At 39.2% G+C, this 14,679-nt stretch overlaps 1 protein-coding gene across 20 annotated transcripts in view; it reads right to left on the bottom strand.

Annotated features, from left to right (window-relative positions):
- Window positions 1-1,134: 1,134 nt before the first annotated feature.
- The window catches only part of R3HCC1L (R3H domain and coiled-coil containing 1 like), a 66,867-nt gene continuing 53,322 nt past the window's right edge, over window positions 1,135-14,679 (bottom strand). For all 20 annotated transcript variants that reach the window (XM_081549478.1, XM_081549414.1, XM_081549374.1 and 17 more), the window contains 4 exons: window positions 13,002-13,072; window positions 12,017-12,112; window positions 11,372-11,512; window positions 1,135-1,950 (listed from right to left, as the gene is read on the bottom strand). In XM_081549478.1, the coding sequence (XP_081405604.1) occupies window positions 1,883-1,950; window positions 11,372-11,512; window positions 12,017-12,112; window positions 13,002-13,072 (376 nt within the window). In that variant the 3' untranslated portion in view covers window positions 1,135-1,882. The remainder of the gene's footprint in view (window positions 1,951-11,371; window positions 11,513-12,016; window positions 12,113-13,001; window positions 13,073-14,679) is intronic.

The raw sequence follows: 14,679 nt of genomic DNA on the forward strand, positions 1-14,679 counted from the left end.
AAATGCTGCCAGAAAGGGGAAGCACCTCAAAGGCAAGTGATAGGAATGATCACTTTTTTTTTTTACCGTCCAAGGTCACTCTCAGCCTTGAAGAATCAAAACAGAGCAAAGGTATACCTTAGAGGTACACTGTTGCAGTATGAAACCAGGCTAGTTTCCTGCATTTTCTTTCAAATGCAGCCATAGTGTTCAAATAGACATGCCTCTGTTCTCTGAAGACAGAAAGCACAAGCTGTATGGCCACACCAAAGAAAGGGGCCCTGGCCTAAGCCGTACTGGGGCAGAGGGTCAGAAGGACTTAACGACTCCCCCAAACTTGGAATGGAGGTATTGAATGTGAACAAAGGACAGTTTCAGAACAGACCACGAATGAGAAAAACAATGCTGAGGAACTGTAAGAGGGCTCTAAGACTGGAATAGCAGCAGGATCGAGACCCCAAGGCCAGTGTCATTTGAGGAACGTTTGGACAGAGCTCCACTCCACCATCTTCGAGGCAATGCTAATAATCCATCATTGTCATGGGCACTAAATCATACAAAAATGAGGCTGCTGCCCTCGTTGAAAGCACAATGAGACACTGTTTCTTGCTACCTCAGCATCTTAACGTCTAGCACTTCCATCTCTTCAGTGTAGAACTACTTCCCCAAAACACTGAGAATGGATATGAGAAGGATAAAGCCTGAGCTGACAGCTCTGACTTGTCCGTGTCTTTTAGGAAATCTCTCAGTGCCCAGAGGTGTGTGTTTGATTCTGGCTACTCTTCACTGTAATGGACAGTCTGGTGTGGCTTGCCAAATGCCTCTGGCATAGGCAGAGAAGACCATACCAAGAACACACTGTGTGCCAGATGGCTTCTGCAGGATGTCCAACTGGACAAAATGGCAAAGGCAAGAGGGTGGGGGTGGGGATGTGCGAAGAGGACAGGAAAGGGAGAGAAGCCGCCATAAACCAATCCCAGGGGAGTATTTTTGTAGTGTACTTTCGGGCACCAGATGATCAGCAGTCTACTCAGCAGGGTTCAGTTAAACCAACAGGCCCACCGAATCCCCTCCACAGCGTTATAGGGGTGAAAATACGGGGAGAACTGCTCTCTCATTTCTTTATGGAAATGACAAAACCAACCAACAGCTGAGTGATGTATATCACAAAATGGGCTTTAATATCTCCCTCTTATAACATGATAGTGCTGTTTAAACCGGAACTGGCACCCAGCTCCCAAGACTGGCTTCCTATGAGGAATGAGGCTGGCAAGCCCCTGGCTGCCATGCAGCTGGAGCAGCCCCAGGCACTTGACTTAATACAAGATCTGAAGTCCAAATGCCTACACCTGCTGCAGTTCACCCACTTTGGGGTTCTGGAACCGGCAGTGTAGATTCTGTGAATACCAACTACACCAGATACCGGTCCACCTCTTTGTACTAGTGCCTCCCTCCCCTCTGTCCCCCACCCGCCTCATCTGCCCCTCCGCAATATTGCTGGTCTCAGCTTTGTGAGGTACTAAGAACACCCTGCCTTTGCAGGGCCTAAATCTCCCATCGTCACAGGTTTGAATCCTCTGTTTTGCTTTCACTTAAAACATCTTGGCAGCATGGCTTGCCCTGTCCAGAGGATTCTTGGAAGTCACATCCTCCAAGTTTCTCCCAAGCTGATGGCTTCCTTCCACGTCCAACACAGTAAGGCGATTCTAAAGAACTGCACGTAGGAGCGAAGACAAACAGGAGTCGATCTTCTTCTTATACCCAGTCAGCCCTTGACTTGACCGCTTTATCTCTTTCTTTCATTAACACGCACATCTGCATGTACACAGAGGTCTGGAAAAATCCTCTGAAAACTGGAAGTACTTTCTGAATTCCTGGAATTATCCCTTTCATCAAGTGATGTTCAAACTGCAGACTGGTCTCTGCCTTCCCAGATGGCTTCCCGTTGCTTGGCTTCCAATCGTTTTCTCTCTGTAAATAAAAGCAGTGTTAAAAATAGTAGTATAACTTCACATAACCGGTAACTTTCCCTTAATCTGAATTACAAGGCAAATTTTAATCATGAAATGGGTGGATTCCCTGGTTTTCTCTTACCTGATTCCAAGAGTTAGTATTTTTAACTTTCCAAGTGCTTTGTAAGTTGAAACAGTGTTGGCATTACTATACAATAAAAAGAGAAAAGTCTGAGGCTAACAGAAATTAAAAGCATATGGAATAAAAGTCAGAATCTAGGAGGATCCAGATTCTTATCTTGCTATTAAGGTATTTATTTTAGTTCTCTTTCTCAACTGTGTTAGTGCTTCAGTGAAACTGGCCATTATCCCCAGTCTACTATGGTTTTTCCAGTGGTCATGTATGGATGTGAGAGTTGGACGGTGAAGAAAGCTGAGCGCCGAAGAATTGATGCTTTTGAACTGTGGTGTTGGAGAAGACTCTTGAGAGTCCCTTGGACTGCAAGGAGATCCAATCAATCCATCCTAAAAGAGATCAATCCTGGGTGTTCATTGGAAGGTCTGATGTTGAAGCTGAAACTCCAATACTTTGGCCACCTCATGCGAAGGGTTGACTCATTGGAAAAGACCCTAATGCTGGGTGGGAATGGGGGCGGGAGGAGAAGGGGACGACAGAGGATGAGATGGTTGGATGGCATCACCGACTCGATGGACATGGGTTTGGGTAGACTCCGGGAGTTGGTGATGGACAGAGAGGCCTGGCATGCTGCAATTCATGGGGTCGCGAAGAGTCGGACACGACTGAGCGACTGAACTGAACTGATCTTTATAAATATTTCAAAAGGGATCAAGAATATGTTTTAATATTTTTTTCTACCTTCTTGCTCAAATGGAAATAGTAGCCACTGGGCTTTAGTAATCTCTCTCTACTACAATCCTACAAAAAAAATACTTCACAGGAAAATCAAATTTTAGTATTTTCAGAGTACTTTCAGGAGCCAGAAATCTTCTGGAATACCAATTCTAACATGGAAAAAAGGCCATATATAATGAAGGGAAAATAAAAACTATTTCTAAAAACAAAAAAATGCACAAATCTGGGCAAATCATTTTCAAGTTTTAACACAGAAGCTTGGTTTCCATTTAACACTTTCACCAAGACCTGAGACAGTACAGACAGTTTGGTGACAGAAGTGCTTCACTAGGTGCCACAATACCAGTTCTAATTTCATGGCTAGTCAGTCATTGATCCTGATACTATAAAATGTAGATAATTAAGTCTAAGTGCTTCCTTCCAAGGGCAATTATTTCAGATAATGTCTGTAAAAGATTTTGCAAGTCATGAACCAAGGGGAATTACAGAAATCAAAGTGAGTTTAGAGTTAGTATCAATACTTGCTATTTTGATGTATCTTTCCAAATTAGCAGAATCCCTTACAAAAATTCTTATACTATATTTGACTCATCTTTAAAGGCAAAGAACTTGATAAGGAAGGTGACTGGCACTTGGAAATGTGAGAAAGAAAAATTTGGTGCTATCTGGGCACCCTCTTGTGGCATTACCTGAAAATAGCAGCAAAGTTACAAGAGGCAAAAAATGGGGGTAGGCAACTTCCTAACTGAAGGCTAGTTAATTCAGAGTCCTGGACTCAGCTTCAAGGCAGGCTTAAACTGGGTTGGGATTCTCCAGGGAGACAGTACTAAGGATAACTGGCCGATGCTGGTTCTGATCCTTAGAAACAGGGAAAAGTTAGGGGAGGATCTAAAGGTAAAGGCAACCTTGGACAAAAACAAAAACTGCTCTGGGTTCCAAGAAAAAGTGAAGAAACCTGACAAGTGAATTATTAGAACTTAGATATTTTAATACGCTCAGAGAGGTAAACCAGAAAGGCAATGTGGGATGTTATAAGAAAGGAAATCCAGGAGCAATAAAAAACAGAATTTGGGCCCATAATTCACAATTTCAAAATCAAAGTAGCACTGAAAAAAAAATTGTTTTTTAAAAAGCTTGGGACCAAAGTTCCTTTAACTATACTATAACCTGAAAGGTCATGCGGCTACTTTATAGCCTTTATATGCCATTTGGTGTGACTAGTCAGTCTGTTACAGAAATATTAATGCTAATGGATTCGATTTTGGTGTTAGGGAACAGGTATTAAGATAAACATATTATCTTTCTAAAATTGGAATAGTTTAGATTTCTGAAACATTTCCTATCCTAACGCTTTCTAACAAAAGACAGGAGATCTGTATTACCAAATATATGTAAATGTAAGAGGAAATTCTGGTGGTAAACCATATGATAAAATCAGCAAGAATAGGGAGACAAATTGAGAAGCACAAAGAAACAGTGAAAATGTGAGGCTTAAATTTAGAAATACAGAACATGAACAAAATATATAAATACAGGTTAGGATAAGACCTAAATATATTTTCTTCATTTTGAAGAAGATATGGAAGCTTGGAGGAGTCAAGTGACTTGCCTAAGGTTATATAATCAGTGAAAACCTGAAGCTGGAACCCAGGTCCTTAGTTCTTAAATCAGAATACTTTTCACTACCCTGACATCTGAAGACAGGATCCGAAAATATTTACACAGAAAAGAAAAAAATGTGAAAAAAAAATATGGTCAGAGAAGTAAAGAATAAACATGTTGCCTTTTACTAAAGAAAGAAGATAATAGCTGACAGACTGCATTTTTAAAAAAAGCTTCTATTACCTTTAACTCTACCAATTAAAAAAGTAAACTAAGAGAAAGCCCAACAGCAGCCATGAGGGCATGGAACTAAAGAAGAAGAGAATATTAGTATGAAATGATTAACCTAAAGCCCTGAAGACTTTTATTTCTCAGTATAATAAATAAATTGGCAGAAACAATTATATTAAATGAGTTGAGTTCTCACTGAGGAAATGGAAAGTGCTGAAGATGAAAAAGGGGCCTGTTTGGTGTCATGTTTAAAACACTAAAGAAAAGAGATGGAAATTAAAACCTTCAAAATTTACTTCTACACCTAAGAAAACAAAGAAAAATCATCATAAAATCTACTTGTAGCCACCTACAGCGTAAAAATCAACATGAAGACTTGAAATACAAGTCTAGTCAAACTAATCTAATTGCCTTCTTTTATGGATTGACAGACCTGGTAGATCAAGGAGAGCTAATATAAATAACCTCTGCATTTTAGCAAGTTTTAGATTTCAGGCTTACCAAGTACGTATATGATCATTAATACATGGGGAAATGGAGTCTACCTCACATAAATGTTAAGTGAGCATTTAACTCTAGAGGGTGGAATGGTTATCAATACATTAATTATATACATGCTATTTACTTGGCAATAACTGGTAAACTGGTCAGTCAGTCTGTAAACATTTTCATCTCTGATCAGGGCCACAGACATAAGTTTATTAAAAGGCAGGTGACACCCAAAATATGGGTAAACACTGCATCCCAAAGAAAAAGATAGGAAATGAAGGGAACTTTACATAGAGGGAGAAAGGACACCAAGAAAATGCTGTTAAGACCTAGCCTACGAGTCAGCAATGCAATGCTGTCCTTGAAGGCAGAATAATGGAATTCCTAAAAAGGATTTCAGAAGGCAGTGATTGTGATTAGATTTTTATGACAGTTGACTAAGTATCCTACAGAGATGATTTTACTTTTAAGTTCTTAGTGATTTCATTAATCAAACTAAGGGATCAAATTATTGTTTACTTACTCTGCCTCTCAGGCCTGTGCCCCAAAAGATGGCCTTTCAGAACCAGCCAATTAATCATCCTCCCCCAAGAGTAAAATGACACAGTTATGAAACAAAATTACAGCCGGCTTTTAAAATGAGAGTAGCTTATTCTGAGAACTCTGATTCCAACTTTAGATGGAAATTAAGTGTTCTGACAAGTGGAACATGGGGAAATTTTAAATATATTCCTGAGTCTGGAGTTTAAAATGTGGTTTTATCATTTACTGTGAATGATAAAAGATCACTGACAGAGATCATTCTGTCGTTTTTGAGATTGCATCCAAGTACTGCATTTCGGACTCTTTTGTTGACTATGATGGCTACTCCATTTCTTCTAAGGTACTCTTGCCCACAGTAGTAGAAATAATGGTCATCTGAGTTAAATTCACCCATTCCAGTCCATTTTAGTTCACCGATTCCTAAACTGTCGATGTTCACTCTTGCCATCTCCTATCTGACCACTTCCAATTTGCCTTGATTCATGGACCTAACAATCCAGGTTCTTATGCAATATTGCTCTTTACAGCATCAGACTTAACTTCCATCACCAGTCACATCCACAACTGGATGCTGTTTTTGCTTTGGCTCCGTCTCTTCATTCTTTCTGGAGTTATTTCTCCACTGATCTCCAGTAGAATACTGGGCACCTACCGACCTGGGGAGTTCATCTTTCACTGTCCTAACTTTTTGCCTTTTCATACTGTTCATGGGGTTCTCAAGGCAAGAATACTGAAGTGGTTTGCCATTCCCTTCTCCAATATCACTTTCTTAATCTCTTTTTTTAAGGATTAAGACAAAGACTCCTCAATAAAATGGTAAGATGACCAAAGTAGGGTAGAGGAAGTTATAAGGAAAGTATTTATACTTCAAAATCCCAAATTCCAAATTCATTAATTAGAAAGGTTCCATATGCAATGTTTAATTCTGGGTTTTATAAAGAAAATCATGGAGGACTTGAAAGGGTTCAGAGTAGAATCATGAGTGAAATAAGACTTAACAAAGGAAAACTAAAGTAACCAATGTCATTTATGTTAATGAATATGTAGCTGAATATCTCTTTACAAACTAAGCACTGTGCCAGACAGTAGAACTCTTGAAGTGGGAAAAGAGAGGCTATGAGATTTTTTTCCATAGTATTATTAATGTGTGTGTGTGTGTGAGTGCGCGCATGCATGTACGAGCACACACACACATGCACGTGCATGCACACATGCACTCAATCATGTCTGACTCTTTGCAACCCCATGGACTGTAGCGCACTGGTTCCTCTGTCCATGGAAGTTTTCAGGCAAGAACACTGGAGTAGGTTGTCATTTCCTACTCCAGGGGATCTTCCCAACCCAGAGACTGAACCCTCATCCTTGTGTCTGCTGCACTGGCAGGCTGAATCTTTACCACTGCACCACCTGGGAAGCCCAAGTATTAATAATAAAAGTACCTGTATCAGGATGGCACACAGATTTTGATTTCATAATAATTCTGATAGACTAGCAAATGGTCAAGTCAAAAGTCACCAAGAAACAGTACCATGAGCACTGTCTGTCATGGATAATGAATGGGGAGCAATAGCACACAGTAAATATTTGTCATTACCAGCAGGTATTATTACAATGAATATTAACTTCCCAAGAGTCACACAAACAATAGTATTCTAAATACATAAAGCATCTTTCTAAACATTTTTATATATGTTAACGTATGTTGCTCAAAGAATTCTCCAAGGTTAGTTGAGTCAAGCATTGCTTTCACTGTGTTGGAAACTGGGGCACAGGGAGGTATAAGAGACCTGCCCACAGCTACATAGCTGCTGCTGCTAAGTCGCTTCAGTCATGTCCGACTCTGTGCGACCCCATAGACGGCAGCCCACCAGGCTCCCTCATCCCTGGGATTCTCCAGGCAAGAACACTGGAGTGGGTTGCCATTTCCTTCTCCAATGCATTAAAGTGAAAAGTGAAAGTGAAGTCACTCAGTCGTGTCTGACTCTTTGAGACCCCATGGACTGCAGCCTACCAGGCTCCTCCATCCATGGGATTTTCCAGGCAAGAGTACTGGAGTGGGGTGCCATTGCCTTCTCCGAGCTACACAGCTAGTTAATGGCAAAAACTCTATTAATAGTCGAGATCCTCTCATTCCTAAATGATCTGCCCTTGATCTTTATAGTTAAAAGCTGTTAGAACAGAATGGTGTCCAGATGTTTCTGGTTTCCAGTAAATACCTAAGAAGAAACTTTTAAACTATTGTATAGATTTCAGTTAGACCTAAGGAAGAATTTTCTGATAGTAAAAGCTCTTAATCAGACACGTGTACCCCAATGTTCATCGCAGCACTGTTTACAATAGCCAGGACATGGAAGCAACCTAGATGTCCATCAGCAGACAAATGGATAAGGAAGCTGTGGTACATATACACAATGGAATATTACTCAGCCGTTAAAAAAATACATTTGAATTGGTTCTATTGAGATGGATGAAACTGGAGCCCATTATACAGAGTGAAGTAAGCCAGAAAGAAAAACACCAATACAGTATACTAATGCATATATATGGAATTTGAAAGATGGTAACGATAACCCTATATGCGAGACAGAATAAGAGACACAGATGCATAGAACAGTCTTATGGACTCTGAGGGAGAAGGTGAGGGTGGGACGTTCTGAGAGAATAGCATTGAAACATGTATATTATCATATGTGAAACAGAACACCATTCCATGTTTGATGCATGAGACAAATGCTCAGGACTGGGGCAATGGGATGACCCAGAGGGATGAGATGGGGAGGGAGGTGGGAGGGGGGTCCAGGAAGGGGAACACATGTAAACCCATGTCTGATTCATGTCAATGTATGGCAAAAACTACTACAATATTGTAAAGTAATTAGCCCCCAACTAAAATAAATAAATTAAAAAAAAATAAAAATAAAAAAATAAAAGCTCTTAATCACTGGAACAGATAACTAAAAAGAAGCCTGTCACATTTTATTTTCTGAAGATCTTAAAAAATTTACTGGGAAAAAAAAAAAAGTTAATTACCCCCAAAACTCCTTCAAAAGGGAATACAGTGTTGTAGAAGGAACATGGGTTTTAATTAGAGAGGCCTAGGTTCCAATACCTCCTCTCAATTTACCAGCTGGGTAACCTTAGGCAAGTTATTGATACTTTACCTCTCTAAAATGGAGATAATATCATTCCCATCAAGAGTTAGCATAACATGTTATACTGCCAGGAACTTCCTTCAATCCTTTTAATTGTAAAAACCTTTTCATGGCTTTTAATCTTAAAATCTTCCAAAGTGAAGAGAAGAGACAACTGCTTAAAATATCAGGTTCATATTTTCTTTCTTACTCAAGGCAGATATCTCTACCAGATTGTAGGTCTTAAAGAGAAGAACAAAATCCTGCTATCTCTGTAGTCTTCCTAATTAGGGAGCACAATGCCTTGCACAGGGGCAGGTACCCAGTGAATGCCAAATGTAGTTGATAAGAGTATCAGAGGCAACTTAAAAAGATTAATGACAAGAAAAAAATATACACTGGAATCTGCGCTGGACTCACCATAAAATGATATTGCTACTATTAATAAAAACAGCAGCGGCTAACATTTATCTATCATGGGCCTGTTTCTCTATACCTATTATAGGCCTAGAGAAACAGGAAGGAAAGCGTTCCTATGGGTTTTGAAAATGACTAAGTACCTTTTGTGGATTATCTCACTTGATTTCCATTTTATGGATGAGGAAACAGAGGCCTCCAGAGAGTAAGTAATTTGCCCAAGGTGACACAGCCAGTAAATGGTAGAGCTTAGCTACAGAACCAGGCAGTCTGATTCCATAGTCCATAATGTTATTTCTTGTGCTGTACTGACCCCCTTCCCTCCAGTGGAAGATTTGGAACAAAAATATCTGTTCTATTTAATATCTAAGCAGTACTTTTCATTTTCACAGAAAAGAAAAAAAAATCTTTTAAATGAGAGCTTTTAGGTTCCACACAGGCAATTATTAGAGTATATGCTTAATGCCTAAGCAGCCAGAAAGCTATATTGGAATTTTCCATAGGCATTTTCTCAGATATAAAGAATGAGAGTTCTGAGACACAATAAAGGAAGAGTCCTCTACAACATGTATAGTTTTAGCACCAATTTATAGGAGAAATTTATCACAGTGGGTCTCTATTCACAACTAAAAGGCTTCTTTGAAAAAGTATGTACCAGCGTACCCACTTAGCCAAACGCCTCATTTTTAATTGCATCACTGAAATGTCCTTTGTATAGCTAGGCACTTAAAATAAATTCAAGTGCGCCTGTATGATAATGGCCCTACAGAGAAACAGTGGGGTACTCAAGTGATATCCACACAAAACTGTTGTTGCAGTACCTGTCTAAATACAGGTGATATTACATTCATAGGGAAGCATGATACACTGCAAAAAGAATCACATCTCCTTTTATACATACCACAGTTATTGCCCACTACTGACTTTCTGAGATGACTGTGGTTATGACAGAGAAATCATTTTCCTCAGAGATAACCAGTTAATAAAGGGTTAAGGACACCGTACATTCCTCTTCAATCTAGTTCTGACAGTGCCACATATAAAACCAGAGGGATCCTCCCCTGTTTCTATAATCTCAAGGAAGCCTTTGAGTCAAGAATGCATGGGAAAAACCAAAACTGCTTCATTATAATCATTAAGGTTTCAAAAAATTAGTTGAGTTCAACTCTGAAACTCTAGCACCTGCCATGACACACTCTGTCACTGGTTATCTGGCCAGTGCAGCTGAGAGTCTGCAAGCTGCCTGCTATCACCAAAGCAGAGTGGACAGGAAGTATTAATGGCCTTGTTAGACCGGCAATAAACCAGGAGTTTGAAACTTCAATTCATTTAATGGAAAAATGAAGCTACTTTTCAATAAGTGGAATTTTCAGAATAAACTGCCTTCAGATTCCACAGATCGTGGACTAAGGCAATCACACTGTTTATAGTCTGAAGTTTGATAAAAAGTACTTAAGTGCAATGGGAGTCCCAAGCCTTTACATACAAGTCAATAGCCTATAAAGAGGAGAGAGACATTTAACCTCAACTACAAACTAATAGGGAAAGAAAAACCCTGCTTGTGGATCAGCTGAAATATTTTCTGACAACTCTTAAGTACTAGAAAATAGTAAGATTAGGCTAACTTAGATGTGCTCTAATGGAGCCACTCAGGACTGTCTTTAAAAGAAAAAAATTACATCCTAGAGTTATCATCACCAATGTCAATTACTGGCTTTTCCTTAATTTATCTTCTATCTAAGATCTAAACCATTTGATAAAATCATGGTAATCATGGCCCAGTAAAACCACAGCAAATACTGTTTTCTGCCTGGGAGATTACTATGTCTTCATAGGAAAATTTTTCTGAGAGTCGGGAGCAAGAACTATAGAAACAGCCATGGATGAGCTAAAAAGAGTAAACCTATCTTTTGAAAAACAACAAAGGAGCATGGATTAGGATACCCTGGTGTGTGGAAAAGGCAGACATATTCCAACATGTCTTCCTCCTAAATATAAGTCATGAAGACAATTTCAATATATGTGGGAGGCTTCTAGGAAATGGAAATGACAATATGGAATGAGTTTCATTTTTTTTTTTTAAACACATGCTTTATAGTGAGCTCTAAAGGAACTAAACAAGAACGCCAGCAGCTTCAGCAGCTTCAACTCACCTCGGGCTTCTTGCAGTTTCTTAAGCTCTGCTTCCCGTTCAGTTTTGCTCTGCTTACTTCGAACCCCAAGGGCACTGATGACTAGCCTTCTAGCTAGGGCTGCTGAAGTCTCAGGACGCTCCTTTGCTGGCTGGAGAAACTCTGAATGGGAGAAAAGGAGGGAGCAGGAGGGAGTAAGGAAGAGAAAGCATTCTTGCTCCAAGTGATTTAACTCAGTAATTAACATACAAAATAGACTACCAAGGGCTGCATCAGCAGTAATTAATACAAGTCTGATAGATGAAGATCAGAGGAAATTAACACGGCAAAGCACAAACAACCCTGCCTTCATTATCTGTATTAACACAATTTCCTACAGTGACTCTATCAAACTGCTAACCACAGAGGTAAACTGGATAAGGCTGTCATCAGAAAATGGTGACTGCAGCGCGTGCAGTTTGCATCTCCCACTCTCTCCAACTGGCTTCTCCAATGCTATATTTCCAACAGAGCCTTTTCTCTTTTCCTTTTTCCTTAAAAATATTTCTTTTAACACTAAAAGTAAAAGTGTTATGTCTTTAGAACTCTGGATGCTATACAAGTGCTGAGAAAAAAAACAAGAACACGACTATCAGTAAGAAAAAGCTCCTGAGATTATAGGCTTACCAGCATAAGCTCTAGCTTTGGCCTTGGCTGCTCTTGTGGCCTGTGACAAGGGCCGAATCTTCACCATGGTATGTTTACTACCAAGAGCATCACGAGCTGTAAAGAGAATAAATATATATAAAGAAGTAGAAGACATGAAGATGAGTGATGCAAAATATATATCTAGTTAAGGCTAGTTCTTAGAAAGTATTTCCTAGATGTTGTGCTTTATTTTTTCATCATGGGCACAAGAAATGGTAAGCTCTAGAAAATCCATAAGGAACAACTCAGCAGTGATTATTTTAAAATGGCGATTAGTAAGCTACGGCTTTGTGACCCAATGCAGCCAACCACCCCTTTTCTGTAAGGTTTTACTGCAGCAGAGCCGTGCTTGTTCGTTTGCACAATGTCGAGGGATGCTGTCCTGCCTCAACAGCAGAGTTAGGTAACAACAGAAACCTTATATCCTAAAATATCCACCATCTGGCTCTTTATAGAATAAGTCTGCAGACTCTTATTTTACATGAATCGGACAGGAATCAACATCTCTAATTTGTCTGAAAGTCTCTGCATCAGATCTATCCTGATGCCGATGAAGAGGCCTAATCATACACTCGGAAAGTATGTATTACAAATGATCACTGGACAGGTTAAAGGGCTACCGCAAATTCATCTGTCAGTGGGGCTGGGGGCAGAATCACAAACATTTTAACATTTACTCATACTGGTTTCTTAAATCTCTACCTGTTTATGCACTATCATAACTGACAGTTATGCAGCAAATAACCTTGGAAAGCTGACTATCTCCCCAAATACCACTGGATTAGGGTAAAAAGGGAGAGGGGGGGAGCACATGGGTACCAGAGTAACTTGCCTCAAAAACCTCTACCTGTCAGTTACCTATAGTGACTGAATAAAATGCCCGGTGGCTGGAACAGAAAGCAAATAAGGAAAAGAAGCAGAAGAAAATGGACAACAAACACAGTGAAATCCACTGGGTGAATACCTGTAATCGGACTGGAGAATACTCCTAGGGCATGTGTATCATCCACCCATTTAATATCAAATCCTTTCTTTCTGCAACAAAATAACAGAATTTTATTCCTTAAAATAAAATTTACTTTTAAAAAACATCTTTCAAATAGTATATCGTAAAGCATTTCATGATGAGAGAAACACTCAACAAGCGCATGGGTGGAATGGGGATAATGACACACAAAACAGCCTGGAAAACAGAAGCCATTGAATTTTAAAAGCAATAACACCATCATAAAGAACTACCTGGGAGGATTTTACGTTGTCAGCCATTTTATAGACATCAACTAATTAATCCGCACATGTTCCCTGGGGAGGTAAAGTATTTATCACACTATTTACAAGAGATGTTTTTAGGGGACTGGAGAAAGGAAGCATAAGAGGAAAAGAAGAATCAGAGGAGGAGGAGATAGGTAGGGAAGGTCACTTGGATTTAATGTAAATGTAGGCTCAAGGGCAGACAAGAGACAGAGAGGAAGAGAGAGATGGGTCATTCAAAACAAAATCAATCAAATAAGAGAGAAAAGAGACAACTATAATCAGGGAAGCTGACCTATTCTTTTTTTCCAGTTGTAGAAGGGAAGTAAGAAAGTAAAATTCAGGTTCTGCCACTTTGAGGCCATGGGCTGGTTTAATCTCTCTGTAAGCCAGGTTTGCTTATCTGTAAAAAATGGGTAGAATTCCTTCCTAACAGAGTTGCTGTGAAAATGGAAATAAGATAATCCACGACAAGGTAAAGGGCACAATGTTGAGCACTTAGTGGACATTTAATAAATCAGTGGTGCCCATTATTTTTTATTAATAACAATATTCATCAGGAAGATGATTAATATTAATGAAGATGTGATTAAAATATGAAGTTGACTCTGGTGTTTGATTCACAGGCTTTTGCACCATGACATCTTCTTTCTTTTTTTTACATAAAGCATTATAAAGAACAAAAAAAAAGACAACTGCTACAGTATCTTCCCCTTTTAACAACTAGTCAAGAAAAAATTTCCTTTAAAGGAAAAAGGAATAAAGAAGCTTTGAAGGTTAGTTAGATAATTTCCTGATGTAAGAGTAAGTTCAACCATGGCATAAAATGACCACAGTAGTTGAAGACTATGAGAAAGTTCCACAGTAGAAGTCTATATTATACAATAGTTGACAAAAGATGGTAAAAAACTTAGATGGGCTCTAGAGGGCCTTTTAAACTTCAGAATTTTATAACCCTTTAAAATGCTTCTCCCCTTTTGAAAATATTTTTGGGTTTGATAGAAAAATGGTCTTGTAGGTAAAATTAGGAAGAAATAAAGCAAAAGGAAGTTAATAATTCTTAAGAGTTAACTAATGTTCAGAAAATTCCAGACATCAACAAAATTAACCCTTGGTTTTAAAAATCATCATTATTAGTGACAACTGAAGTTGTTGTCACCAACTGCTGAAGTAATCTCACCAACTGCTTTTTAAAATCTTCTATGCACTCCACCTGGTACAGACCCTGATACTGGGTCTTACCATAACTGCAATGAATTAGACTGACTGACCCATACTGCATATTTAGAGTAAGGTCTATGGCAGAGATTGTTCACTGTCCTCCAGGATCCAGTCACTGCTCCTTTCTTTTAGTTATGTAACTGATAAGTGCAGTCCCTGCCCCCCACCAT

Source organism: Giraffa tippelskirchi, chromosome 2 (genome assembly GCF_054371585.1).
Source record: "Giraffa tippelskirchi isolate mGirTip1 chromosome 2, T2T-mGirTip1v1.2.pri, whole genome shotgun sequence".
In the NCBI taxonomy this organism is placed as follows: Eukaryota; Metazoa; Chordata; class Mammalia; order Artiodactyla; family Giraffidae; genus Giraffa; species Giraffa tippelskirchi.